This window comes from Buteo buteo, chromosome 25 (genome assembly GCF_964188355.1).
Source record: "Buteo buteo chromosome 25, bButBut1.hap1.1, whole genome shotgun sequence".
Classification (NCBI taxonomy): domain Eukaryota; kingdom Metazoa; phylum Chordata; class Aves; order Accipitriformes; family Accipitridae; genus Buteo; species Buteo buteo.
In genome coordinates, this window is record NC_134195.1 from 12030139 (window position 1) to 12057559 (window position 27421).

General features: G+C 45.7%; 1 protein-coding gene across 7 annotated transcripts; it reads left to right on the forward strand.

Annotated features, from left to right (window-relative positions):
* The first annotated feature begins 19 nt into the window (after window positions 1-19).
* Window positions 20-12786, forward strand: LOC142044615 (regucalcin-like). Of its 7 annotated transcripts, none has more exons than XM_075057259.1 (7): window positions 20-158; window positions 6222-6390; window positions 6879-7061; window positions 8498-8713; window positions 10185-10316; window positions 10904-11058; window positions 12337-12786. In XM_075057259.1, the coding sequence occupies exons 2-7, from the start codon at window positions 6225-6227 to the stop codon at window positions 12385-12387; spliced, it is 903 nt and encodes a 300-aa protein (XP_074913360.1). In that variant the 5' UTR covers window positions 20-158; window positions 6222-6224; the 3' UTR covers window positions 12388-12786. The 7 variants fall into 7 exon arrangements, with proteins under 7 accessions (XP_074913360.1, XP_074913356.1, XP_074913357.1 ...); XM_075057255.1 differs by having other exon boundaries at window positions 31-158; window positions 6207-6390; XM_075057256.1 differs by lacking the exon at window positions 20-158 and adding an exon at window positions 515-706 and having other exon boundaries at window positions 6207-6390.
* The last annotated feature ends 14635 nt before the right edge of the window (window positions 12787-27421 follow it).

The following is a 27421-nucleotide window of genomic DNA, read 5'->3' on the forward strand; positions in this document are numbered from 1 at the left end:
AAATAAAAGCAGGCAGCACTGACTGCCCGGGGAGCTCCGGTTCTTCCCATTTTGAGCACTGGGGAGGGACCAGGCCCTTCCTACCAAAGGGTGAAGCCACGAGAAGATAAGCCTTGGCTCCACTTTTGGATAACGCTGTCGAGTGGGATATTGCTGGGGTGAGTAGCTACACCTGTGTCTGTCTGGGGTTTTTAATAACTGTGTCTTCATTAACTCTAACTATGCCTGTTGTCGTCTCCAAGAAGGAGACAGCCACAGAAGATTACTGTCTAGGTGAACAATGACTGTAAGAGATTGGGACAATCAAATTATATGCAAAGTCGAGTTTCTAGAGTAATGAAAGCTGGGGTGGACCCTTAAGGGGAATAAGTGACACAAATGTAATTTGGGAAGTTGTGGGAAAAAAAAAAAAAAAGAGGGGAACAATGGATTTACTAAATATTTGCAAAACTGCAGTAACAAACTCAGACCTATTGTCTGAGCACATGCCCGTAGGTAACAGAAGACAAATACAATTATTTAAATACCACATTAATGTATGTGGTACACTAATGCCTTGATACACTCTCCCAACTACACTCTGTCGATAAAAACTAGGGACTATAAAAAGAAGTGGTAGGAGTTGCATCAGAGGAGACCAAAGCAGTGGGAAAGGAGAGAGGAAGGCACCCCAGAAGGAGACGCTGTGGTGGGGCATCAGCCAGAGGTACAGCAGCATGTGGCCGCCTTTGGCCAACTTTACTATAAACTTCTGCTTTGCAACCCAACAATGTTAGAAACAAATGAAGTGCATGGCAGGGGTAGGCTCTTTACGTTGTGGTAATAATTAAAAGAATATCTGGCTGGCTAGCAACAGATACATGCACCTGCTACTGCGGGGTTGCACTATTTGTCAACAGCATCTGCAAAGGCTTTGAGAGGTGTCTCCTCCTAAAGTGACTGACCTCTAGAAAGGTAGACATGGGATGTTGAAACGGTGTGCCGAAGGTGGGAGATGTGATACTTGTGCTGGTGTAAGAGATGGTGGAAAATGAGGTGGGGGCATCCCCAGAGCAATTGCAGCCACCCAAGTAAACGAGAGAGACGTGCTCTGGTAGTGTTTTCATGGCTGCTGTCCTGCCTAGTGCTGCTGATCTGGCATCCAAGCTGCTTGCCAGGAAAGCAGCATATGCTCTTTTTTTCAGTTGTGGTGAGGTGAATGCTTCATCCCTCTGCATGACTTGATTTTACTTTGCCACAGCCGGTGGTGGGGAAGTCAGTCAAGTCACCAGAAGAAAAGAGCTGAACGGGAAATGTGGTTTTCTCCATCAAAATTCCTTTAGAAAAAATGCTGTGGGAAATACTTTGCAGGAAAAAAGATGCTTTTTTTTTTTTCCTGCAGCTGAGATCTAGTTGCTTTTCTTTTTAAATTAAAGCAGTTAAAATTGCTGTAAACCAGAATTTTCCTTTTGAATATGTCTTCCAGCTGAAAATGCTGTGAAAAAAAGATGCCTATTGTTCTACATGAACCTCCCTTCAAAGTTATCATTTAGGTTAAAAGAAGGGAAGTGGGGAGTAATGTGAAAAATGTTGTGAGAGCAAGCAGAGACAGAGGGTTCACGCTGAAATTAGATGGAGCCGATGGCTCAGGCTGGGAGACCAAGGAAGGCTGTGAAGGGTCCTCAAGGCGCCCACAACCACTTTGCTTGTAATGCAGCCACCCTGGCAGGAGTTTAACTTGGAAATGTTACTGGCTTTTTCACTAGAAGTGTTTGGATTTGTCTCTGTTTTAGGGCTGTAATTTCTTAATCTCCAAATTTGGATCGACGGTGACTATGACAGGATAATACTAGGTCTATCTCGGCTATTTGCTTATCTGGGAAAAATGTTCATCCTGTGAATCATTTGAACATCAAATTAAAATGCTCATTAAAGTCTTGCACGAGTAAAGAAATGCATTGCTCTTGCATGCTGGTTTGGGGCCAATTCCTCCCAGGTGCCTTCTGCCCTCGCTGAATGTGGCGGGGGCAGCGACCGCCAGCAGTAACCTGCCTCCTGCCTCCCCCCATCACCGCAGCAGGCAGGACCCGCAGAGGTTCCTTGTCACCAAAACGCTGGTGGTGGCCCCAGCTTGGACTCTGTCCCCACGGCAAGCCTGCCCTCGTCCCCACCTTGGGGGACCCGCCGCCACCTACCTCTGCTGAGCGGGGCTGGGTGGGAGAAGGCACTTGGCATCTTCCACCTGCACCTCCCATAGACAAAAAATGGCAAATGCCAAAGAAGGGAAAAAATAAAAGTCCTAAAAGCCAAGCAAGATATTGCCATCCGGCAGCATCCATAGCAATCGCTGAGGCTCCGTGGGTGTGCTGTGGGCAGCAGCTTGTAAGTCTCCACCGGGGTGGGGATCGGGCTTTGCATATTTGAGGTGAGGAGCCCTGCGAGGAGAGCAGGTGACTTGGCACAGGAGAAGATTGTGGCACAGCTGGGAAGTCTTAGGGATGCTAATATGCCTTAATCACAAGAATGTTTTTCCTTATCATTCAAAATGACTTGTACTACAAAACCTTCCCCTGCATCTTTCATTAACCTCCCTTTTTTATCACTCGAGACATTCATTTGCCCCTAAATTTGGGAAGACTGGGCTAGCCCTTGGGGGAACCGAATGGTGCAACATCTCAGTTTCCCTCTCCTGCTCTCGTGACATGAGAAAAATACTGAGCAAGGATTTTTCCCTATCACATGTTCTGCTGCTGGCACTGTGAAGCAGACCATTCAGAAGGGCTTTGGTCCATGCCTCATCATTCATGTGACTGCTGACTGAAAACAAAATGTAAAAGGTTACCTGCTCGGTGCAGATAACATCAACTATTGCAACCATTTTTAATCGTCGCCGAAAACAGCAGCCGGTTTCATTGGACCAGCGCTGGAAAAGAGACACCAACCGAGGTCTTGCAATATTTTCCTCAGCAGGTGTGTTGATGTGGTGAACTGCAGAGTTTCACATAGGTGTCCTCCAGCTTGTTATAAATATTCAGTTGTTTGACAGAGGGAAAAGGCAGTTCTTAAAATTCCTTGGTTTACACAGACAGTTGTTTCATTGTACGCACATTAAAAGCTTTAGCTGTCTGCCTGCTTATTCAAAGCTTCAGCTTGAAATTAAAAATGAAATGATGTGTGCTTGCATGGGGGAGAGAGTGAGAGAAACAGCAAAGAAACTGTTTAAGGTCAGTCATTCATTTGTATTTTATCTGTATCTTAGGCATACTGAAATGATCAATTTTTGTCCAGATCATTTGACAAGGGATGTGGTCTGAGGATTAGAAAGGCTGTTTTCAAATAGCTAGCAGAAAGAGGTTTTAGTATTTAGAGCAGACTGGATGTTTTTACGTTAGTTTTTCATTCCTAACAGGAAATTTTTCTTATGGTCTTCAAATTCTGGTAACTTTAAACAGTTTAACTTGGAAAACGTTTCAGTGACGCCTGTCAGCCCCTTAGTCTCCGTAAGGGGTTTAGGCACGAGTCCAGGAGTCTAGAACGCCAACAAAATGTTGCAGAGAGGATATAAGCAGGGTGAATGTGATGTTTTTATCCGCAGGGATTTTGTCTGGGGAGAATATGGCAGGATTTGGTGCTTTCTGCTTGGCATTGCTCTTTTATTCCCCGCACGCTCATCCCTGATGGGTCGGTGCTGTGCCAAGCAGGGTGCAAGGTGCCACACAAAAAGGTGCCAGGTGGCAGAATGCCTGGGGAGTGGTGAAGCCGGGATGTTTTGAACAAGGCTTTTTGGGGTCATTTCCTCATTTTTCCCTCTGAGATGCTGTATTCTGTGAAACGCTGCAGCTACGTACCTCCATGGGGTGACGGCAGGGAGGGTGAGGCAGGAGGTGGACCTCGGGGCATGGGGGGACCAGGGGCTGCATTCCTGCCAGCTTGTGGGGACTCTTTTGGAGGGCAGTGCTGCCTCTTAGCGTTGGGCAACCCTTCCTGTTAAAAGCCTTTATTTTCAGCTGCTCGTAAAAATTAGCGAAACCTCAGCCAGCAAGGCACAAATCTCCCCTTCTGGTTGCCCTCTTCCTAAAGACGGGGGAAATTTGAGCCAAAACATTCAGCTGTTTGGAAAACCCCCCCACAGCTGGAGGGACACACGGGAGCTATTTCTTTGGTGGACAGGAGAGACGCCGAGGCTGGACGCGCAGCTGGGGAAGGTGGACAGGCAGTGAGGCTCGGTGGGACAGGGCAGGTCTCCGCGGCATCGGGGGGAGAGCATGAGAGGGGTAAGCAGGCAGCTGGTGCAGGCAGGTTGGTTTCTCCCCTGCCTGTGCCTTGTGAAACAGCTGGCAATGGCGTGGTGGCATGTGGGATGGGTCTGTGAATCGGTATTTTACCATGGCTTACCTGCCAGGCCCCTGTTTTGTTGCTGCAGAAGCTGGGAAAAGGACAGTAAATGAAACTGGGGCTGGTGGGATGAGGAAGGTTTAATAAGGCTCAGCTGGGTCAATGAAACAACTGATGAGGCAAATACACAGCAGCTGCTACAGATCTGGACATTCTGCCTCTGTGGGAGCCGCGTGGATGCCGGGCTGCTGCCGAACCCCATTTTCCCATGGGGGCGAGAGCAGCTCTGTGTTTTCCAGACCATGATACAATAAGGTCAGTGTTGTGTCTCCAAGCCTTGGGTCCCAAATACGGCAGCCACATGACACAAAACTTTAACCCAAGAGAAGCTCACTCCTCCAGCTGGAGCATGGCTTAACAGGTTTTAGGCGGTTTTACTGGTATCTTGCTGTGTATCCTCATTTATGCTTTAGACTGATGCTGTTCACCTGCGTGGAGCAGCACACTGCCCGGCCTCTTGTGGCCATTTCTCTTGGCAGGGAGAAGGATATATTTGATAAATGGGTTGTTTGGACCTTACCTTGGCTGCCTGACTCCTTGTCACGGGTGCCTGGGGCTGGGGAGCAGAGAAGATCCCTGGTCCCCAGCGCTGGCGTTTCTACTCACAGTGATTATTGGCTCGTCCCACGTACTTTGAAGCGCATTAATGCCAATTAATTATCTGTAAACCTTATCACCGGCTCACCTGCTAGGAAACAATGCCTGCCTGAAGACAGTAATCCGTAGGAATAGTGTTATGTCAGGGACTGGCTGCCTCCCAGGAAATATCTCTCCGATCTGTGGATAAATTTGTGCCGGGCCGGGCAGGTGCAGCAGCGTCCTCGTCTCCATTAGCGGTGACAGGCAGCCAGTAGGTCCCCTGCTTTTGTGAGAGCCGAGCGGCGGAGGCTGTTGCTCACATCCCACGCCGCAGCAGGGGCAGGGCAGGCTCAGGGGCCAAGCTGCCCGTTTTGGGGGGCATCAAGGGGCTCTGAGCACAAACGTGAGGGACTGGGCACCCTGTGCTCAGGTGGCGAGTTGCTGGTGTCCCCACGGCCACCCTGCTGCAATGGGGACAGGGGGACATGGCAGCCCGGGCGTGAACAACCCGTGGCAGAAGCAGGCGCCCGGGATGGATGCTTCATAGGCCGCTTCGCCCCCGAAGCAGCGACTGGGGTAATTACACCCTGCAGCCTGGCACAGGGTGAAATTTGGAGTCTGCGGCAGGGGATGGAGCCGTGGCTAGGGCGGTGAGGGGGCTGACGAAGATGAAGCGCTTGGAGGGAAAACAAAGCAGCAGGATTTCAAAGGCAGGAGCCTTCCCTGGTGTTTGCATATTCACGCTGGCTGTGTGGGAACAGGCGCTTGGTCTGCAGCGACCTCGGTGGCAAACTGCAGTCGGTATTGTGGGTGTGTGTATGACTATGGAGCAAGTCAATGCACCCGCGTTAATAAGGCGGAGTCTTGTTTTTCCACAAAAAGGCTTCTGACTCATCGGTGCTGCTGCCCACCGGTCCCTCCCCATGGCCTGGGGGAACCTTGGGATCACCAATACCCCATCCACAGCTTGTTCCCGGCCCAGGGCCGTGCCCGCAGCACTGCCTTGCCTGGAGGCAGGTGCCTCAGCAGTAGCTCTGGTTGGAAGTCTCTCGCCTAGGGAAGGTTTGGTAAGGAGAAGCCTTGGTGCTTCGAGCTCAGTTCCAGCCATAAGGCCATGGAATTGTCACAGGAACCTCCTAAATTACTCTGTCATGTGGGATTTGGAGGTCTTTGCCATTTACAAATTCTGCTTTTAAGCGTTGTAGGCATGAAAAACCCACACAATGAGAGCTTTTCATTAAATCTGTTATCAGCTCTCTTCCCCTCAGACCATGTCCTCCTCCATCAAAATCGAATCCGTTGTGAAGGAGAAGAACAGGATGGGAGAGTGCCCGGTCTGGGAAGAAAGGGAGAGCGCACTCGTCTATGTAGACATTAACTCACAGAAAGTTTGCCGCTGGAGCCCACTCACCAACGAGGTGCAGAGCGTGTCCGTGGGTAAGAACTTCATCCTGGGAGTCTTCTCTGTCCACCCCTGCCCACCCCTCCCGGGAGGAGTTCCGCACCATGGTGGTCTCCATTACTTTCCATGGGGCCACACGCCCTGTCCTCCCATGACGTTTTGCTGAGCACGGTGTGGCCCGAGCCAGCCAAGCAGAGGGGACCGTGCTCAGGTGGGGAGGGCCGTGCACATGTTGTCCTTCCTTGCTAAGCCCAAATGGGAAGGCATGTTTCATTTGGGACCTGCAGAGGAAAAGGTACAGTCCTAACGGTTGTGTCTGCCCAGAAGGTGGAAAGATCTGGGGAACACAGAGCCAGAGAGATGTGCTAATGATCCCGGGGAGAAGGATCTTAGCATCAACTCAGCCTTTCCTGGGTCGGGGATGTCCCAGTCAAGCCCAGATGCCCTCGGTGAGGTGGGGAGGGGTAGGGCTGACTGATGGCCCCAGAGCCGCCCGCCATCTCCCACTCCCTCTCACCCACAGATGCCCGCGTCGGTTCAGTGGCACTGCGGCAGTGCGGGGGCTATGTCATCGCCCTGGGGACCAGGTTTGCCTTTCTGGACTGGGACACCCGGGCGGTCACCACCATCCTCGAGCTTGAGCAGAATAAACCCAACAACAGGTTCAATGATGGGAAAGTGGATCCAAAGGGGAGGTTTTTTGCTGGTAAGTTCCCGGCAGAAATTTCCCCCAGAGCAAAGAGGAACTAATTGCAGTGTATTTTATATAGTGCATTTTATTCCATGTTCTCGATTCCTCTGTTGAGTTCCCCGCAAAAACCACCGTCGCGAGTGTGAGCCGCCTTGTGAACACTCTGCTCGGTTGCTGCCGGAGGGAGGAGGAGAAGGGACCCTGCATCCTCTGACCTAAATGAGGACAGGGACTGTTGACAAGGGCTGTCTGGCAGGAAGGCTCGCATTCTGCTTGGTGAATGGTGTTTTTCAAGTGTCTGCCTCCACGGGATGTGAAAAGGTGGTGAAGGGCTCACGCAGGTGGGAAGATTTCTGGAGGTGTAGAGGAGGATGCAGCGTCTAGAGCAGAAGATGAGCTGTGGCTTGCACCCTTCGTGTACAGCCTCCCCCAGTTAGCCCATGGGAAACAGGGGTGTGGGGAGAGATCCTCAGCCTCCTGAAGGCAAGAGGGACTTTTGCCACCAGTTGCAATGCAGCCAGGACCCCCTTGTGCTTTTTCTCCTCCCATATAAATGATGAGCCAAGCACAGGAATCCATGCTGGAAGCAGAGAGCAACTGATGGGAGTGAAAATAGCTCTGTATTTGTTTTGCCAGCCAGGCTTTTCTTCTTATGTCAAATTTGCCAAAAATCAGGAATTTCATTTGGCTCATGGTTATGCTTGAGGTCTGACATGTCACTAGAGTTAAGAGCAAGAATAAGAGAGAAAACCCTGCTTTGCACACCCGTTCCTAGCTGAGTGCGGTGGATCAATGCTTTCAACAGGGTTTTCGGCCAAGTGTTAGACAGCAAGTTCATGAGGTCTTCTAAAAGGGGAGGCCAACAGAGACAGTCTGTCACAGTAAAAAGGTATAAATGCGCCCTCAAGTGCTTCCTGTCCCGTCGCTGCAGAGCTCTCTCCTTTCTGGAGAAGCGAGAATCAGAAACTAAATAACAAGCATAACACTGGGGGATAAATTCAGGAAGAAAAAAATCTCACTATTGTGGTATTCTCCACTTGATTCTGAGATAACCATGATTTACAGCACCTGTATTTTAAGGTCAGAGCCCATTTAAATGATGAAAGTAGCCTACAAAGAGCAACAACAAAAAGAGCACAGGATGGTTTCCTGCATCTCGGCTTTTGCTGTGAGCAAAACCTCAGCCCCTGGCATGTTGTGGTGCTCCTTTGGGTCTTTGGTGTCTGTGACTTAAACCTCATGGCAATGCAGAAACTCGCTCTTTCCTTGGCCAGGATCACCTCTGCGGGAGGCAGCTACTCCTGACCTGCTCCTTTTCCTCCTTCTCATCAATCTGATGGCACCTGGTTAGTCCCTTTCTCCCTAGGACCTCTTAGTAAGAGAGGAGGTTTTTGATCAAGCATGGGGAACAAGCTTCTACTTTCTAACTGGCGCTCACATTTCCATTTCAGGTACGATGGCTGAAGAGACGGCACCGGGGGTCCGAGCGAGGCGGCAAGGCGCTCTCTATACCCTTTTCCCCGACCATTCAGTAATAAAACAGTTAGACCAGGTGGACATCTCCAATGGTCTGGATTGGTCCCTGGACCACAGGACCTTCTTTCACATCGACAGCCTGGCATATGCTGTGCACGCCTTCAGCTATGATGTGCACACTGGAAAGATTGGTACACGTGCTTTTCTAAATTTGTTGACAAGTAGCGCTATTACTCTTTCTGCAACAAGACCTGGGCCTGTAAGATGCAGTGATTTATTTGACAGATCTCATCTTCAGGTTACAGCTTGTCAGCAAGTTGACTGTGATTTTTTTCAAATTTATTTACACACCAGGTGTATTTGGTGAACAAACTTTTGACAATCCTTCAATTTACTTTCATCTGGATAGGTGGCTCATATCTAGACCTGTTCTAGGAGTTGCAGGGAAGAAGCCATTTATACTGCAGAGAATTACCTTATAGGATGCTATTTATTCTTGAGTGCCATCTACTGGAATGCTTTGATTGTACTAGCTCCATAAATACAAACACAGAATATGCATGCATATATATCACAGGAATGGATTTAAAGAATCAAGTTATCATTGTGACTAAGGTTTCCCAATTCTGAAATTAAAATTGCCTTCAGAAGTTTGGCAAATTTAACTTAAATTCATTTTCTGGACAAATGTGTTTTATTATATCTGCAAAAAGGAAAATTTAAGTGCAAGCAAAATGGATGTAACTTCATTTCAAAACTCTGTGAAATATTTTTGTGCTGTATCAACCTGTTATACTGCATGGGAATTTAAATGGGCTGAACTGCCTTTGTACTCTAATGAGCGTGGACTTTGTGTAATCATGGGTGAAAATTGTACAAAATAATTACATTCACTTAAATTTCATTTTGCTGAGAAAACCTGTTCTACAGATTTTAGGTTATAAGATTTCTAAAGAAGATTTAATGTAACTATGCCCCCCCAAATACAAAAACATAATGAGTTTGAGCTTCCTAGCTTCGCCTTTATGCTGGTGACTCTCTATTTTTGGGTGGAGTAATGGCCATAAGGCACTGGGTCAGAGTAGGCAGACTGCTGCCTGTGGGCACTGCTCCATGGACCACGCATGTACCCACCAACCCATCTGCACCGCAGCCTAGACCGCTAGTGGTTGGTGTCCAGGCTTAATCAAAACTGGTACCTTCATTGGCCATTAAAAAGTAAAGTTCTTGATCTTTAGCTAGCAGAGATTGCTTATCCCCAACATTTAAACCCAAGTCATTATTTATGTAATACTGCTCATAAAAAGACATCCAGGCTGCCATGGGCAATGAAAGTCCAGGAAAAGTTATTGCACTTGCAGGAGTCGTGGTATGACAGGCAGCTAGTGGGTTAACAAGAGGGACAGGGGCATTTTATTCTCTTCCCTTGGTAAAATAACAGGAGCCCTAATTCAGTACAATCCCAAACTGCAATGGCTCTACTGCAGGCTTGTTTCTGCCAGGCTAAGTTAGGCTTTTAGCAAGTGATACACATTTTGCAGCACGTCTTTCTCACAGAAAATGAACTTATCTGTTTGCAAGAGCGTGGCAGCTGTTAGACTGGGATCTGATACAGAACTGGTAGCAGCCCACGTAACACTGGTTTCGTAACTCTCCCTGCAGCCTGCCCCAAACTTTTGTACCATCTAGAAAAGGAGGAGCAAATGCCCGACGGGATGTGCATAGACGCAGAAGGGAAGCTCTGGGTGGCCTGTATTGATGGCGGGAGAGTCATTCGTATAGACCCAGAGACAGGTAAGGCCTCCACCGCCTATATGCCATGAATGTGAGAGGAAAGGCAGCCAGGAGGAATGGTTTGAAGGTGCCTTGAGCATCACTGGTCCAGGCCCTGACCACATGGAGAGCCCGTGCTGCCTCCCGATGTTGGGTAACCCTGCTCCCGCAGGCTTCTGATACAGCACACCCACTTCTTAATAATGCCACTAAAAAAAAAATAAATGCAAGAAATATAAACCTGCAATTAAAAAAAGAAAAAAATTGTCAGCATTGAAAAGTTTAACTGGGAAATGCTGTTAGGGAATGACAGCCATCCCAGGCCAGGTGTCTCTGCCCTTCCTGGCTTCACATACTGTATTGCTTCATTTCGAAAAAAGGAAATGAAGCTTCTCAGATATAGGGGAGAGGCCGAAAAATAGTTAGAGATGAGGCAGATGAAAGAATTTGATTTCCCCACAAACTGTCCTTTAGGATGTGGCCTTTGTCTGAAGGGGAGATGCCTTCTGAGTAAATGCCACATCTGTGCCATGTGCACTAATAGTACACTCATATTTACATGCTTTCTAGAAAATGGACTTTAGGAAACAATTGCACATTTTTCCCAGGAAAAAGAATCCAAACTGTGAGGCTGCCTACTCCGAGGATCACCTCGTGCTGCTTTGGTGGAAAAGACTACTCAGAAATGTACGTGACTTCTGCATACGATGGACTGGACGAGACCACCCTAGCCAAGGAACCTCATGCAGGAGAGATTTTCAAGGTGAGCAGATTTTCTTTCTTTCCATACATCAGACCTGCCAAGCCTCACGCTTTGAGAGTGAGATGCCCCCCGCTGCCCTCGCTCATCCTGCTCACCTGATGTGCTGGTCCAGATGTGTTGCTTGTCCCCTGGCTGGGCACAGCTGTTTTTGCACGGCTGCTCATGCATTTGCAAAGAAGATTTGGAGAAATTGCTAGTAATAGTTGATATGTTGGTTAGCTGAAGTCGGTATCCAGTCAGGATCTGAAAGCAGCCAGTGGATCTGGATCTGCCCTGTATAAAATATTCTGTAATACACTGTAAGGAATTGGGTCTTGCTCCTATGTCTTACTATATTTTCATCAGTTTTGGAAATTTCACTCCCTTGATTCTCAGGTTTTATCTGTGCCAGGAAATCTAAATGTCTACAGCACAGATTGCTCCTTTAAAAATTATATGCTTAAATTCACCAGGGCAAAATTTTGCCTCCTAATCCCAAAACTTTTGGGATTTTTTAGTCTGTTAAAAGCGGTTGCTACATTTTGAGAAACTAATAGTCCACATTTTTGTCTGAAACTTGTTTCTCTCTTCATTTTTCAGTCCATTAGCAAAAAGTACATCAGGAGAATAAAATGCAGTTCTTAATTCCCTGGAAGTTGACAACAGCATGAAAGGGAAGGGTTGTAAATGAGGGGAAATGAAAAAAAAACCAAAACAACAACCCCACCCAAACTGTATTATCAGTTTGGCAATAGGATGAACACATGTTCCAGGAGGGATAGAGATGTAGTCTGGGATCTGGGACCTTCTAGTTGAAAGCAGTGCTTGGAGCAGATTTCTCATGGCTGAGAACTGATAGATTTTTCAAGCAGCGATATTTAAGAGCCCACAGGAGAATTAAATGAGCCTTGCCTTTTTTATCTCTGTTCCTTGGTTCTCCAGTTGTAGAAAGGAATTGGTATTTTCCAAACTCACATTTGTCTTGCATGGGCAAAGCACATTAAAAGTTACTATGACTTGTTTGGTTAATACGGAGATAAGGACTACATGTAAGGGCCAGAGATGATGTTTAAATTAGCAAAATTATTGAGTGGTGCTTGATAATCTTAAAGATCGTAATCTTAAAGAGTTCTAAAGAACTCCATGTAATGACACTTTTTTGGCTTCTCTTGAAGTAGGGGACCCTCCACATAGGGTTAGATTGCTATGATATTTGTTGTACAACATTTGAATGTTTTCATTGTACTCAGTTGGAGATTTATCTGTTTCCTTTCTTTTATTTTTTATTTTTTTAAACAGATAACAGGCCTGGGTGTGAAAGGGATCCCACAGAATTTCTATGCTGCTTGAACATTGACTCTAAATAACAAAGAAGAAATGCTTGCATCTTGTAGTAACTCTGACAAGGACGAGTCCAATGAACTACAGAATTTAGCGGTGTGAGGATTTCTAAACCCACATTTGAGAGCATGTTTACTTGGATTGGAAGATATTCCTTCTTCTGTGGGCCTGTGGCTTGATGCAATAGGTTAGAGAGGTAAAGTTAATCTGTGTTACACCTTGATAGCTTTTGTGACTTTCCATAAACCTCTTCAAGCTTGAGCTTAGTTTTGTTGAACTTTTGGATGACCAGCTCTGAATTTTCAAGTCTGTGTGGTTCCCGAAGCAGAATCTGACTCTTGCTTTGTCTTGTCATGTTACAGTGAAGTACCAGCAATGATATGGCAGATTTTAATAAACATTTTAAGAGTGGTGACTTGAACCGGTCTGCTCCTCTGCTGTGGGACTCTCCCCAAGGTGTTTTCTTGGTGATCAGACTTATTTGTAGTATCCAGACTCCATTTTTGCATCCTTGCTAGCCTGTTTCCATTTGCTTTGTCATGAATTCTTCTGTTGTGTCTTTAGGACACCGTTTATGCTGCTGAAAATAAACTATGCAACCATATTTAAAATATACTTACAGATTTTTTTTTCAGCATTCAGATATTACCATGAAAATGCTGAATGACCACACAAAGTGAGGGTACAAACAGGCTGTGAGCTACCAGGATGGCCTGTGATACCAAAAACGGATGCTAGGTAGAGTTGTCCTGTCAGGGGTCATATTTACACCCTTACACATGGATTTCCCTCTGCTTTACATATCTTCTTATTGCATGCATGGCTTCACCTTCTTATTCCCCTTCTTATAATGCTCTTCCTCTCCTATTTCAAATATTTTCCTCCTTTTTCCCTTTTCCCTTTAGATTTTCTTTTTGTTTTCTTCTCTTCCCCCTGAGCTTCTCTCTCCACTTAGAGTAATCTCACTTTTTGTCAGCTTTCTTCTGTCTCTTTGTGGTCCATATTGCTCAGTGTTGAGTTTGAAGTCCTTGTCCCTGCCTTCAGTGCTGTATATATCTGCCCAGGTTTCTTGCTGCATTACCCTCACCTCTTCTTCTCTGGGAGGGCAAATCTGGCCTATCAACATTTCTCCCTTTGCCCCATGTGCAGGGTTTTCTCCCACACCAAAGCTGACTCCTGAATTTGGGTTTTCCCAAAAGGCCTCAGCATACCTGCCAGGAGCCAGGTCCTGTCCAAAAGCTGGCCAGACTGAGTGGGTGAGCAATGGAAGTGGAGAAGTTGCTCACCTCTTCCCATTGCTTCTACTGCATGGTCTGCAGACAGGGCAGAAATAGCATCTTGCATGTAATGAAATGCACTTTGGAAAATGCTGACAGATGAGCCTGTGTAAAAAGAGAGAGTGCTGTGGAGGGGGTCTCTCAGTGTTGCCTGGCTTTGTGCAGACCTGGGTCCCGACAAGGCTATCCTTGTCTCCTACAACTCCATGACCCTCAGTTCATTTGCAGTGAGCAGGAGCTGATTATACCACAGTGCTGCAGAAAACACAATGTCAAGGTGTACTTTTAGAGCCTATTTAAATAACGACCCAACACTATGCTGGATTCACTGAACCATTGTGATCCTTCCATTATTTGAGAATGCTTGAGACCTGTAGATGTCCAGTGAAATCTAGCCTTTGCATTGAATTTGCTATCTTTGGAAAGATACACAGCACATAATACATTTTCAGATCCTTCATTCTGATACTTTGTGATGTTACAAAGAAGTCAATAGTGCTCATCATTTACCAGAGCAGATGTTTCAGTGTCTTCCTCTGAGGTATTTTGCCTTTCCACCACTGCTATTCAAAGCCTTGTGTTAGCCCTCAGACACTATGAGCAGGGAGTAAGTACTCGATGCCTCATGAGGATAATCTCCCACAATAACCTATGCATGGAATAGCAGAGAAACTAGTTAGCAGAAGTGTTCAACACAGTTTGCATGGGGCTATATGCAGATGGCCCCTAGAATTAGCTATTTTCTTCAGCATCCCTCTCCTGGCCAGGGGGCCCTCATAGCAGTTTTGAAAGAACCATGCTGGGTTGATTTCTTCCTTTTAAAATACTCACAATGCCCAACTCTCTGCCTGCTGACAAGCAGGAGATCTGGTTCTGAGCTTTGATCAGGCAGAGGGCAGGTCAAACCACACGTCCCAGGACAATGTCCTACCCATTTCGAAGGGGGATGTGATGTGGGGAAGGTTAGGTGGTATATTTGGCCCCTCCAATTGAACTGGGCCACAGTCCAGAAAGAAATTTGAGAACCAGGGGCGCCAAGAAGGGAGCTTTATTCACTAAGGACTATTGAATTCACTAAGCGCTTGGCCATTGAACAGGATCTTCCAAAGTGCATTATCTCAATGCAGTTACCTGAAGTCTACTATAAAACCCAGGTTAGCAACTTTTCAGAAACTTAATCTAGATGATTACATTAGGTCATTAGCAAGCACTTTGCTTCTTCACTACTTGACCAGATAATTAGTAAAACTGGATAAAGGCTCTTGGTCCATCGCTCTGCTTCACTCCTACCTTGCCCTGGAAAGGAGGTGAGTTCATAGAGCTGCACAAAGACAACTTGATTGAGAAATAAATTGTTCAGCTCATTCTAATGTTTGCTCAACAACTGGGCAGTTGTTTTTTTTCCCCCTAGTCGTAATTCCAATAGTAATTAAGCTGCTGGGGGTTCTTAAGAGCAAAGGTGTTAAATGCCCTTTGGCACAGTGTCAATGCCAAACTGGTATAAGGAACAACATTGACAATTATGTAAGATTTCCTGTTTACCCAGTCTGGAGAGGAATGTGAAGGCAGGATGTTTGGAGGCAAGTGTCCTAACCTTTAATTAAAAAAACAGTAGGAAGTGTGTGCAGATAGTTTATTTAATAAAAAATACCCAATTATTTGCAAAATTGCCTATCCACTAGGCTATTTGCTCTTCCAAAAAAGGAAAGTAGATTGTTTTAAAACTATTTGCTCTTGAGAAATCCTTAATACCCTTATAATTTTTTTCTAGAGCTTCCCCAGGCATGCAAGCCAGGCTCACTGATTTGTAATTCTCCAGCCACTCCTTCTTCCACCTCTAAAGGGAGAGAGACACTGTGCATGCTGCTCTCAGACTCCAAGGTCTGAGTGCTTTGAGGTCTCTCTCGTAGCACGGCTTCCTAAAGAAAGGTTTGAAGATGAATTTCTCTCTGTTACCCAAAGGTCCACTACTTCTCTTCAGATTTCAGAAGTTGCTGTTTTGTGATTTTGATTCCTAAGAAAAAAATGTGTTGACTGAAAACCATGGTGGGACTATTCTCCAGCCTCGTTAACCAAAGTGAGACAAAGGCCCTTTGCCTTGAGCAGGATGAAGGCATGAAGGAAGGGGGTGTAGGACTGGGTTCATTCCCTTTGCCCATGTAGGGAACAATACGGTATCGACAGTCCTTGGTGAGGATACGCTCTGAGATGGTTACTGGGTGACTGACTACGTGGTTGGTGTGGGTCAGCTCGACGTGGTGAGAAGAATGGCAGGGAGGATGCTGCCCAGGGGTAACCTGCTGATGGAGTACGTCCCCAACATGGATCACAGGCAGAACATAAAGCAGCTTGTCATCAAGATAGCAGTGACTGATGGGAGCTGGCTTCCCTTGTAAGGGATTGGTCTGTACATCCTGCCTTTTATAAGCTTTTCTAAGTATTTGCTGTGTTTAATGTATATTTAACCTATACCAGGCTGGATAAATCTTACTTCTCTTGCATTCTTTTGTGCTGGGAATAGGCTTTCAACTGGGAAGATTTTGGTCCTTGTGTTTTCTAGCTCTTGTGGGACAACCTGACTGCCTTTTCTTGCTTTTCTGAAAAGATGCTTTTTTGAGAAAACCTATTAAATCTAAACCGAGGGTCTCCAAATATTCATAAGTGCAGCTAGGATGTGAATGGAGCTGGTTAAACATCACAGCTGTGCTGGCATTGCTGCTGCACCCACGTGCTGTCACAGGCCGGGAACTGGCAAATGCAGGGATGTAAGGTTTGCTCCACCAGCTTTTACTGTTGTGCCTAGGACTCCGGGCAGGAAAGGTGTAAAAATATTTCTTAATCCTGGATAAGGAGACATAATCATTTTTCTAGCAATCTTTGTTTATCTATTTCTTCTTCTGATTATCTACTTTGTCTTAAAGAGAAACTGTAAAGATGGTCTCTTTGCTAATGAGAGAGAGGACAGACACAAGTTAGCTGACTTTTTAACTAAAAAATTCACAAGTGCTATCTTTTGTGGGTAAATAAGTCCCTGCCAGAAAAAAAGAGGTAGCTGCCCTGCTGAAACGACATGGCTTTGCATAGTTTGTTTATTTTACCTTGACCCTATCATGCTCCATACTCACATCTAGATCTTTGCTACCTTCTTGCTGTTATCTCCCTGTGTCAATGTGGACTGAGATTTCAGAGGTTAATAATGCACAGCCTACAAAGGGCAGACATGTGAACTCTATTCCCATGAAAATACTCTTGGAAAATGAGAAGCCACTTGCCCTATGAACTATTAACAGGACTAGATGACCTGTGGGGTGACTTTGGTCAGCAGATGGGCCTGACAGGGAAAACGGCTGCAGGAGCAAAAAGGAATCTCCTTGGGAGGTGTATGAGTGGAAACTGGGTGTCCACAAAAGAACGGCTGAAGGGTGGAAATAGCTGTAGATTAATTTATTTTGTCTAAGATTGTAGAATGCTTGAGCTGCTTAAAGTGCCGGTTTATTGAGTTTGTTTGCACTGTGTGTTGCAGTATTGACAACCTGAAAGTCAAAGAAACAGTTGGTGTTGATGTCAGGTTCTCCTCCTGCACCAAAATAAGACTCATGCGAGCTGTAAAGCAAGCAGCGATAACCTCTGAGGAGGTAAGACCTTCATCCTCATCAGCTGCTGTCTTCTTAAAGAACAAAGTTCAACTCTGTGTTGAGCAGTACCCAAGTCATGTTAGGGAAGAGAGGATATGGGCGAATTCCCTGTCAAGACTGGTATCTTCTGGAAAGAGCTGATATCACAGCAGTGATACACTGGAAGGATTTTAAGATGAAAGGATAGAGGAAGAGCTATCAGAGGTGACACTTAACCTGGAACATGGAAGCTGAGGTGATGATGCAGAGAAATGTGAAAGCACAGAGAAGGGAAGGTCATGTTGCTGGCAGGTGTGGGAAAAGGCAAGTGACAGGAAGGTGGGATCCATAATTTGGAAGTAAAGCTTGAACTGGAAAAATTGTACCTGGAGGGACACTTAGGACTCAGAGGAAACTGAAGATGCTTGCTCCATCCTCTGCAGGGCTTTGCTTCCCTGCTGATAGTTTCTTGTATCCAAAGGGAGATGGTGGTGGGGGAAAAGCTGAACTGCCCTCTCCCATGCTTCTTGCAAAGCCTTCCCTCTTTTTAAAATCACCTCAGACCCAAACAGCTGGGCTGGTCCACAAGGGACCCATTTGTATCTAGTATGATGAGGAGGGTCAGTGCAGGGTGCAGGACTATGGAGAGCGATGGAGTTATCCCCACGTCAACGCCACTGGGGTGACATGGTCACATTAAGAGTTTGGAGCAGTGACAGGTGGGATACAAGAAAGTCAAGGTGTGTGAGGTTGGTCTGGAGCTGATAAGGGGAGCCTTGTCTGTATTATGAGGTGCTGGGCTAGCTTCTCTTTTGGGATGCTGGGCATCTTGGGACGCATTCCCTGGTCTGAGAGTATTTATCTTTGCTCTAGGAAAAGGAGGGTGTATATGGACCCAGAAACTTTCCATGTTGCAGGCACTACCAGTTCCTGCTAGAAAGCCTGATCAGTGGCCTTCCTCCTCCTGGTTTTCCCCATCTGTAGAGGCCTGTGGGTGGGTTTTGAGCTATCTCCTGAATGCCTTGCCAGATGCTGTGTGGCCGGGAAAGGGCAGACTAACTTTAGCCAGTCCTGCCTTATGCCATGCTTCGTGCCTGTGCCTGGATCCCCCTTCAGTCATCTTTCTAACCTGTCCTGCCCCAGCACTTGCATATGCTTCTTTGGAGCAGCTTGGACTTGCTCATGTGATGGGAACTCAGGAAAGCCAGTATAGCCACAATCACTGGAAATATGACATAAACTCATCTTTTCAATGCTTATACAGAAAGGCTTGAGCAGGTCTTTGCTTTCTCTTAGGAGCTACAAACCAACAGTGGAAGCTCCAGATGACTTGGGATATTGCTATGGAGAAATGGAGTGAAAAACATGAAGATTAGTTTGAGATGATACTGTAGCATGAATGTTTTGGGGGACAGTGCATTTTTTTCTGAGTGATCCAGCATAAATTACTCCTTCTGTCAAAAAAAAATAAAATAGAGTACTATGGACAAACTCGACTGTGCTGTCTTGGCTTGGGGAAGGTTGTACTTTTGCTGGCCTAGAACAGTTTAGGATCTGGAGTTGTGTCCTCTGGTGTGGGATCACTTAACACTCTGCAGGCTGTGCTCCGGGGAGGACTGGCCGCAGCTGTGTGCTCTTGTCCCCTCTGCCAGACTCCCACCCAGGCCAGGGCTCTCTCCGCTTCTCCAGACAGCTCGTTTGTGTTCTTTGATTAAAGGTTATTGCTTTGAAACCAACAAATTCTTCACTGTGTGGAGACAAGAAACAGGCAGCTCTAGGGTGTAACTCAGCAGGCTGATTTTAGATGTCTACTCGAGGCTAGTGAATTGCACCTTTTAATTATTTACTCCCTTTGATTGCACTAACATCTGGTGGGTTTTGGCAACATGGGGACTGCAGTAGGGTTTGGTAATGGGAACTAGTGGGATTAACTGCTGAGAGAAGAGAAGGCAAAAATTAATGGCCAGAAAAGCTGATAGCAAGTCTTGCAGACTCCATCTTTCCTCCTCTGGCTGCTGCTGCTGTTGTTCCATCTTCCTCCCACTTGCTGCTGATGCCAATGAGGTCTGTTCGTACCCACTTTCACAAGAATGAGTGGGAGTAACTTGAGTCAGCTCTGAGTATGTCCTTACCGCTTCTTCAGTGTAGGTGATCTCTGCCCAGCATGCAGGCATCCAAGTTGCCAGGGGCGGTTTTGAGGTGGCTATCCTAGGAATTGGGTCTTGATTTTCCTTAAGAGGCAGGTCACTGAGAAAAAGTTGCTATTTTCTACAATCTGTCACTAGGGATTTCTCAGCAGGGCAGAAAGTAAACCTCCTGTTTAATTTAATAAATGGCTTTATCCATTTCAACTTCACATTTCCATGTACAGTTGCTTGTTGATGCAAAAATGATGTCCTAAGGTGAGCCATAGTTCATAAGGCACATTTCCTGTCACATTAGTGACCTTTCTAATAAGTAAAAGCACATAGGGTAATTTTATATACTTCTTATTTATTTTCAGCATCTGCTTTAAATGTTTGTGTCTGGTTCAGGGGTGGAGGAGGAATTAATGTCAAAAAATGCTAGATTCACTAAAGTTCTTTCCTTTAAAAATAGGGAGTTCTGTTGTTCATTCTTCTTCTATTACTATTCTTAGGGTAAGCTAGTGACTAGGATGATTCCTCTTAAATGATGTTACTTACAAATATCTTTTAAATCACTTCACCATTTAAAAGAAAACATGATCTACAAGGTGATCTGTTTTTACTGGATAAGATTAGGAGAGACTGAGTTACGGTGATGCACTGACCTCTGTTGGCATCTCTTACTGAAACTCCTCTTAAATGCTGAATTTGATACTCCAGAAAATAGATGACACATCCTAGACAAGACCTGAGGCAGAATCAGTTCACAATGAAGCCATATTCCGATGCCACAGTAAATCTAACACCGTGACTCTTCAACCAATTCACTGTTCTTGGGCATAATGACACACAGTGTTGGTTTCTTAACCCACCCCCCCTCAATCAGATGATTTAAATATGCCAAAAAAGCTGGGTGATTTCTTTTGGACCAGCAGGCTCTGCGATGGACCAGGTATTGGCTGGCTGTCCTTCTGCGGCTGGCATAAAGCCAGGCTGTGAAGAAAAAGCACACACAACAGCTCCGTCAGATGCTCTGGCTAATGGTGAACTGCGTGCCCATGCCTGACTCCAGCCTGTTTTGTACTGCCACATCATCCCGTCGTGTGTTGATCCAATATGAACTGCCAGGCATGCCTGTCCATGCAGTGTTGGCCTGCTGTCAGCAAACTTCTTCTCTGCAACAGCCTAAAGCAACTTTGACCAATTAGCTCCAATTAGAGCTGCTTCTCTCCTGGAGACAGCTTCTCAGGGGAGCTAGTTGCCATAAGCATGAAAGGAGCCTGGTGGAGAGAAATGGGCATTTCCAGGCTGCAGGCTGTCTGATTTTCGTTTGGGATGGGATGGCTTGCTCTCTGGAGGTTGCTCTCTACAACAGCCTCTGCCGTGTGGCTCCAATCCTCCAGTGGGAATGACTTCCAGGTGCATGCTACATTTGCCTCAGATGAAACTCCAGGTGATGCCAAGATCTGATGGGTGAAGCAATCAAAATACTGCTAAAGAGCACAGTACCCTCAGGAAAATGAAGACTTTGTGTGCATAGGGAGGGATGACAGTGGGAGATGGTTGTGTGAACTTTGGCTGCCCTAGTACAAGGAGCTTTCCTTTGCTGTCTGCCTATACAAGGACTAAATACGTGGGAAATTTCTGTTTGGGAGATATCTCTACTCCTCTCCATTGCCCTGGGGGCACCTGCATGCACAACTTGGGGAGGGGGCTTTGTGTGTATTTAAGAAACTCCTCAGAGACTTCTAGGCTTACTGAGTAACTGGGGGAAAATACATGAATCCATATTTAATTTGTACTTCTGTCAGTCCACAGGCATTTCAAAGAGAAGCTGTGCCTGTTGCCATGGGTAGCCTTTGGAGATAAGTTTTAAAGAAGAGTGGAGAAAGAAACAGGCTCTCCAGCCCTCATTTCTCATCTAGCAAGCAAAATTGTTAGCTTTTGTATTGGAAGGAAACCTGCCTAATCGAGATGAGAGGGACAGTAACATGCAGGGACATGCCTGCTCATGCGCTGCTCGAAGTGGAGGCTGAGACTTAGCTGCTCTGTCAGAATATGAGTCATGTTTTCATTTGTGTTTTTCTGAGCCTGACTTGAGAAAGCCCTTGTAAGAAATTTTACAGCCCTTGACATCACTCTGCACTTTTGCAAGACAATAGCCTGACATTTCGGCCTAGGTGTTCGATTAAATGATAACTGGAGGTTGTGTAAATACTTCTACTTAACCATAATTATCATGCCAAGGCCTTGTGCAAGCTGGGGGCTTCTGCTGTTGGTTCGGTTCCACTCATGCATGCCATTAAGATAGCAGCGCTGTCTGTACCACTGTGGGTTAGGTCGTCTTTGAAGCCACTGGTGGGAAGCCCACAGGGGAGGAACGGAGGGAAGAACCACACCCTGACCACGAGAGCTTGCTATCAGGCTGAATCTGGGTGGTATACAGAGCCCACAAATAACACCTGAGCAAAGGTAAGCTGCAAGTATGCTCTTCTCCTGTTGTACACAAGCATATATCCCCGGTCTCAGTGCTCTAGGCAGTCATGCTCTGGTAGGCAAGGCAATGAAAGGGAACACAGACTGCTGCATAAATATGCTTGTCCAGCTGTATCCTAAATTTCCTCTAGAATTACCGTCTTCTAAACTCTGTCTGTGAGAGCAAAGGGACTTGCATTTCTCAGCCTCATGCTAACAGCCGCAAGCCTGAAAGCATTTGTGGGGTTTTATGCTTACTTGCATTTTAAAAATGAGGAAGCTCAGGACTGCGGGGTGAAGAGTGAGTGAGCTTCACACATTTTGATGCCTTATGGATATGTTCTCAGAAAAATTGTTATCCTTTTAGGATCATTGTTTTCCCCTTTGCCCAGCTGAGTGATTTCATAGCTTTAATTAATGATCTCACAATCTGTTTTCAAGTTGCAGTAGTAGTAGTGTTATCCCACAAACGGGGTTCATTTACTTGGTGTGCAAGACAATAACACAGAGAGTTGAGATATTTTCAAATTAATTTCATTGATATGCATGAATGGGTGTCTGTCTCAAGACAGCACACCCTTGTCTCAAAAATTCTCACATGTATACACTTAACTAATACATATTAATTGTTATTTTCCTTAATGATTAGTTCTTTCTTCTTTGCCCCTCATGTAAATTAGTGCGCAGTCTCTGTCTTCTTCCTTCATTGTCTTCTTTTGAGTAGGTGCTATCATTTGAGTAGGTGGTCAATGAGCCGGTCGTCACGATCTCCCCCCGTAGGAATTACCTTTTGCCTACTTCTTCCCTAATCTTGGCAGTTCCAAGCGGTTCTTCAAGGTTTAATGACCAGACCACAGCCCATTACCTTTTCTGACATAAATGTAAAGCCCCATTGTCTAGTAGTTAGTTCCTAAACAATAAATCATGTCTAGTTATTGTTTCCTTATTTTAAAGATTAACTGACAGGGGCTGTACACAAGACTTTAGCAGCTCCCTGGTTATTTCAATCATATTATACATATTAATAACAGTAGGAACATGGCGCTAGCACTTTCCCTTCCCAGTAGTCCTCTCGGTGGGTAAAATGTGAATGCAGACAGCAGAACCATGTTTCATTTTTAGCCATCTGCTTGCTCTCCAAAGGCCAGGTCTTGCCTGTGCTCCACTCTAGCATGGTGGTATCTTGCTACCCTTTTTCCCTACCTGCCACTGTGAGCCATCATGGGCGACGGTTTTAAATTATCAGACTTCTCATCATAGGCAAAAAACTTTGTCTGCCTCTGTCCTGAAGTACAGGCTTTTCTCTCCTGGTTGTCCAAATTAAGGGACCTGCCTAAGCTCCTTGTACAGAAATAAGCACAGAGATTTGTATGCGTGGCCAGATCTCACCTTGACATGGGTCTGGAACACAACCCGATTGTGCTCCTCAACCCCAGAGCTGAGAAACAGCTTTGTGTCCCAAGCTGTAGGCATAGTCCTTGCAGATCACAGGACCCAGTGGGAGAAAGCAGGTTTGGAAAGGAGCAAGCTTACAAGTATGAGGCAGACCTTTTTGCATCCCTTTATTGACTGTACGAAGGAAAGCAGATGTTTTGAAAGATGACTGAGTTTCCTTGCTGAGATGATCAGCACTGAAAAGGAAAGGGACAAGCAGCAGGAAGAAAAGTGAGGTTGGAGGCCACGGCCATTCCACTGAAGAAGGAAGGGCACCTGTAATGTGAGTCTTTGGTAAACTGGTGCCCTTAGGAAGGGCTTCCAAAGGGCAGAAACCAGTTGGAAAACTTCAGTAGCGGTGTGTCTCTGTTTGAGCCAATCATCTGAAATAGGTTAGATGAACGGCATGCTAGATGTGTCTTTTCTCTCTTGTTGACTTTAGGGGTAAGTTAGCTTGTATTCAGAAATTGTTGGGATGAAAGAGAAAATATGACAGGAGGAGAGACAGGCGTACGACAGTGTGGCTGTGTATACCCCACCTGCTAAAAAGAAACCCAATTTAAAAATCAAGTTGGTCTGGCAAGGTGTGTGTCCCATGAGGCTAGGACTGTTTGGCTTTCACTGTGTCAGCCTCCTTCTAATTCTCTGTTTGTCCGGTCCCGTCTCCTGGCCTGGAATGTGGCCGCAGGCTCACAGTGCAGCTCGGGGTGGACAGGCTCTTGGGGGGGTTCCAGTCCAACCTCCTGCCAAAGCTGGGCAGCTCGGGGTGGGACGGGCTGCTCAGGGCTTGGTCCACGTGGTGCTGCAGCACAGCTACGCGAGGAGATGACTACAGCATCTCAGACGTAAAGGCCTATAAGGTAGATGTTCAAAGCTGTATCACCAGGACCTCTCTCTAGACGGGGTCCCAGCAGCAAGCACACCCTAAGGCGTACAGCTATCTGCAAGGCGAGCAGCCCCCTCCAGCTATGGCAGAGGGAAGAAAGAGAAAATAAACTTTCTTGAACTTTCTGCCCTCTTGGTCCTTCTGTGTGACCTCCACAGGAGACAAGCAATGTCTACTCCTCTGTATTTGACCCAAAATCGAAGGGCCTGTTAAACAGGTTATCAAAACATTAAACAAAGACTTTTTTCAAGAACCTCTTGCTATGGCTGATATAATTTTTACTGAACTCAGGCTGTGGTTTAAGAAGTGCTGGAGGCAAGAGAATAGGAAGAAAGACAGTATAAGATAAGGCAACTACATAAACCTCATTTCTGTAAAAAAAACCCAAACCAAAACCTGTAGTCACTAAGTTCCATTTCCTACAAACCACCAATTGTTCGGGGTTGTGTTTGTGTTAACCTCCTTACCCCACTAGTTGAGCCCTGGGCTTTATGTGAGCTTCCTTTCAGTATGGAGCAGAGGCTGAAAATAAGGGTCTAACCCTGTAGCCTGATGCAAAGTTTTGTCTACATCAGAGGACCTGAGGACCATTTCAGGATCAGAAATGCTTCAAGTATATTTATAGCAATGTCTGAGCCTGTAGCTGATGGTTCTCATCACACCCACGAACTGAATGAAATTCTCTCGTCTCGATAACACAGCTATTCATATAAAAAAAGTTAATAAGTGCAACAGTGAACAGTGGGCGTGCCAGCATGTTCTTCACTTGTAACCAGGGAACAGGAAAAACTTGCATTTCAACTTGCCGCAAATGTCCTTGCTCCCTGCAGCTTCTAACATGTGTGCTGTAATAAATGTGCTCATATGCTCCTGTAAGTGAGATTTATTACTGTGCTTTATTACTATGAATTGATTAGTTGCCATTGCCAAGAACACTGCAGGTAAAATAGATATGGAGGTATGTAACTGTAAGAAAAAACAGCTTGCTTTGTTTTTACAGCAAAACCTGGCAGTCAGGAACATCCTAATCCATGGAAAGCCAATTTTTAAACCAGATGATAGTCTTCAGACTTAAGGCTTTTGTAGCATTTGATACATTTATAAGAGGTAGTGGATTTTTTTCTTGATAGGGCAGGGGGTGGTTAAAAGAGCCTTAGTGGACCGTGATTTCTAGGACATGTTGATAGAAAAAAAAGCCCAGTAATACCTATCGAGTAGTTTATAAATGCCTATGCTATAAATTACTACCTTATGGGAGTGTGGGAGGTCACTATGGTACTTTGTTACTCTATAATAAAATAAATAAATTTAACAAAAGATGAAGTACTTTCCTAAGTTATTTGGCCCCCTTGGAAACTTATGTAATTTTTATGTTGTAGATCTTAGCCTTTAATATTAGCAGAGTTTGACCCAGAGTGACATCCTGAGCTCAGCTGCTACCAGCTCTGCACCTAAAATCCCTGCCATGGATGACTTGTACTGTTTGCAGTGTGAAGTTCTGTTGGGAGATAAACCTCTACTGCAGGTCACCACAGATCATGCCTGCACTACCCAAGACATCCATCCTTGCATGCTTTTTCTCATGTGCCCCAACATACATGAAATGCACACAGACACCAAACAGAAGCACCAAGTCTATGAAACTGCAACAGGTACAGCTTTGCAGCGCATGGAATAGGGCTGGTTCTGCACAGAGGACTGTCCTGATTTTGGCTGGAATAAAGTTAACTTTCTTCCTAGTAACTGTTATAGTCCTGTGTTTTGGATTTAGGATGAGAGGAATGTTGATAACACACTGATGTTTTAGTTCTTACTAAGTAGTGTTTATAATAACTCAAGGACTTTTCAACTTCTCATACTGCCCTGCCAGCGGAGGCTGGGAGTGCACAAGAAATTGGGAGAGGACACAGCCAGGACAGCTGACCCAAACTGGCCAAAGGTATATTCTATACCATGTGACATCATGTCCAGTATATAAACTGTGGGGAGTTGCCTGGGGGGCACCACATCTCGGGGATTGGCTGGGCACCTGTCAGCAGGTTGTGAGCAATTATAGAGTGCATCATTTGTATATTCTATTATTATTATTATTATTATTACTTTCCCTTCCTTTTCTGTCCTATTAAACTGTCTTTATTTCAACATATGGGTTTTACTTTCTTTTTTTTTTTTTTCTGATTCTCTCCCCATCCTGGTGGAGTCAGGGAGGTGTAAGCAAGCAGCTGTGTGGTGCTTAATTGTTGGCTGGGGTTAAACCATGACAAGGACCCAGTTAGGCTGACCTGTATCAGCTTGTGAGTCATCTCCGTGCTGAACTGTGGCCCTTAAAAGGTCTTGCTCCATGGCAGGCTGTGGTTATGGTTGACAGTACAAATCAGTAATGCACGGGGGAAAAAGAACCCACTAACTTTAGAAGAATATTCACAGTTACTCCCCAATGATGCATTGAGCCATCAAGGCTTGACCTATATGAGAACCACAAGAGTTAAGGTCTGGATGGCTTAAAGACCCAGACACTCTGAGCTTTAACCTTTGCCCAGTGTCAAAGGCACTGGAAATTTGTCCCTGAGGACACAGGTACCTAATTTTCACAGCTGGTCACAGGAAGAAGGTGGGATGTTGTTCATGGCTGCTGAAGGACACAAGTCTTGCTCCCTCAGCTTCACCATAGTGATGAATTTAAGCATAAAGAGTCCTTCCTTCTCCTCCCCATGGTCTGCCACCAAGTTAGGAGCCGCACACAGGGAAAACATGGGCAGGGCATGGTGTGTTGATGATCCTGCATTTCCCAGGGTAATGACGCAGACCCCCCCTGCCCGGGCTGCTTCTCGTGCCTCTCTGAGAGCTGCCTTCTTGCATGGAAGGTGTTGATCTACGTTGTCGCTTCAGCTTCTCTAGGGACCAGGACATCAGAGTAGAGGGCTTTGTTTCTGACCTGCTCCAGCTAGCAAATAAAAAAAAAACAAAACAAAAAAGAGATTCATGCAGAATGGGGAGTATGGCAAGAAAACAGCTCAGGAATTTACCTTGTTCGCAGAATTTTGAAGGACTAGATAACAAATTAACAGAGCAAAGGGAAGAATGAGAGGAGGTGGTTTCCCTTCTCCCTGTAACTGGAAATCCTTTCTAGTGGACAGGAAAGCATTTATTTTTTGTGTCTCCCCAGTTTCTCTCTCTGTGTTGGAATGGGTTCTAGCAACAAAGCTTGGTTCTCCTCTTGCTCTTATCTTC

Coding starts and splice junctions, on each gene's coding strand:
- LOC142044615 (XM_075057259.1), top strand. CDS start 6,225: ATGTCCTCCTCCATCAAAATCGAATCCGTTGTGAAGGAGAAGAACAGG. Junction 6,391..6,878: donor GGTGCAGAGCGTGTCCGTGG/GTAAGAACTTCA, acceptor TCTCACCCACAG/ATGCCCGCGTCGGTTCAGTG. Junction 10,317..10,903: donor TCGTATAGACCCAGAGACAG/GTAAGGCCTCCA, acceptor CATTTTTCCCAG/GAAAAAGAATCCAAACTGTG.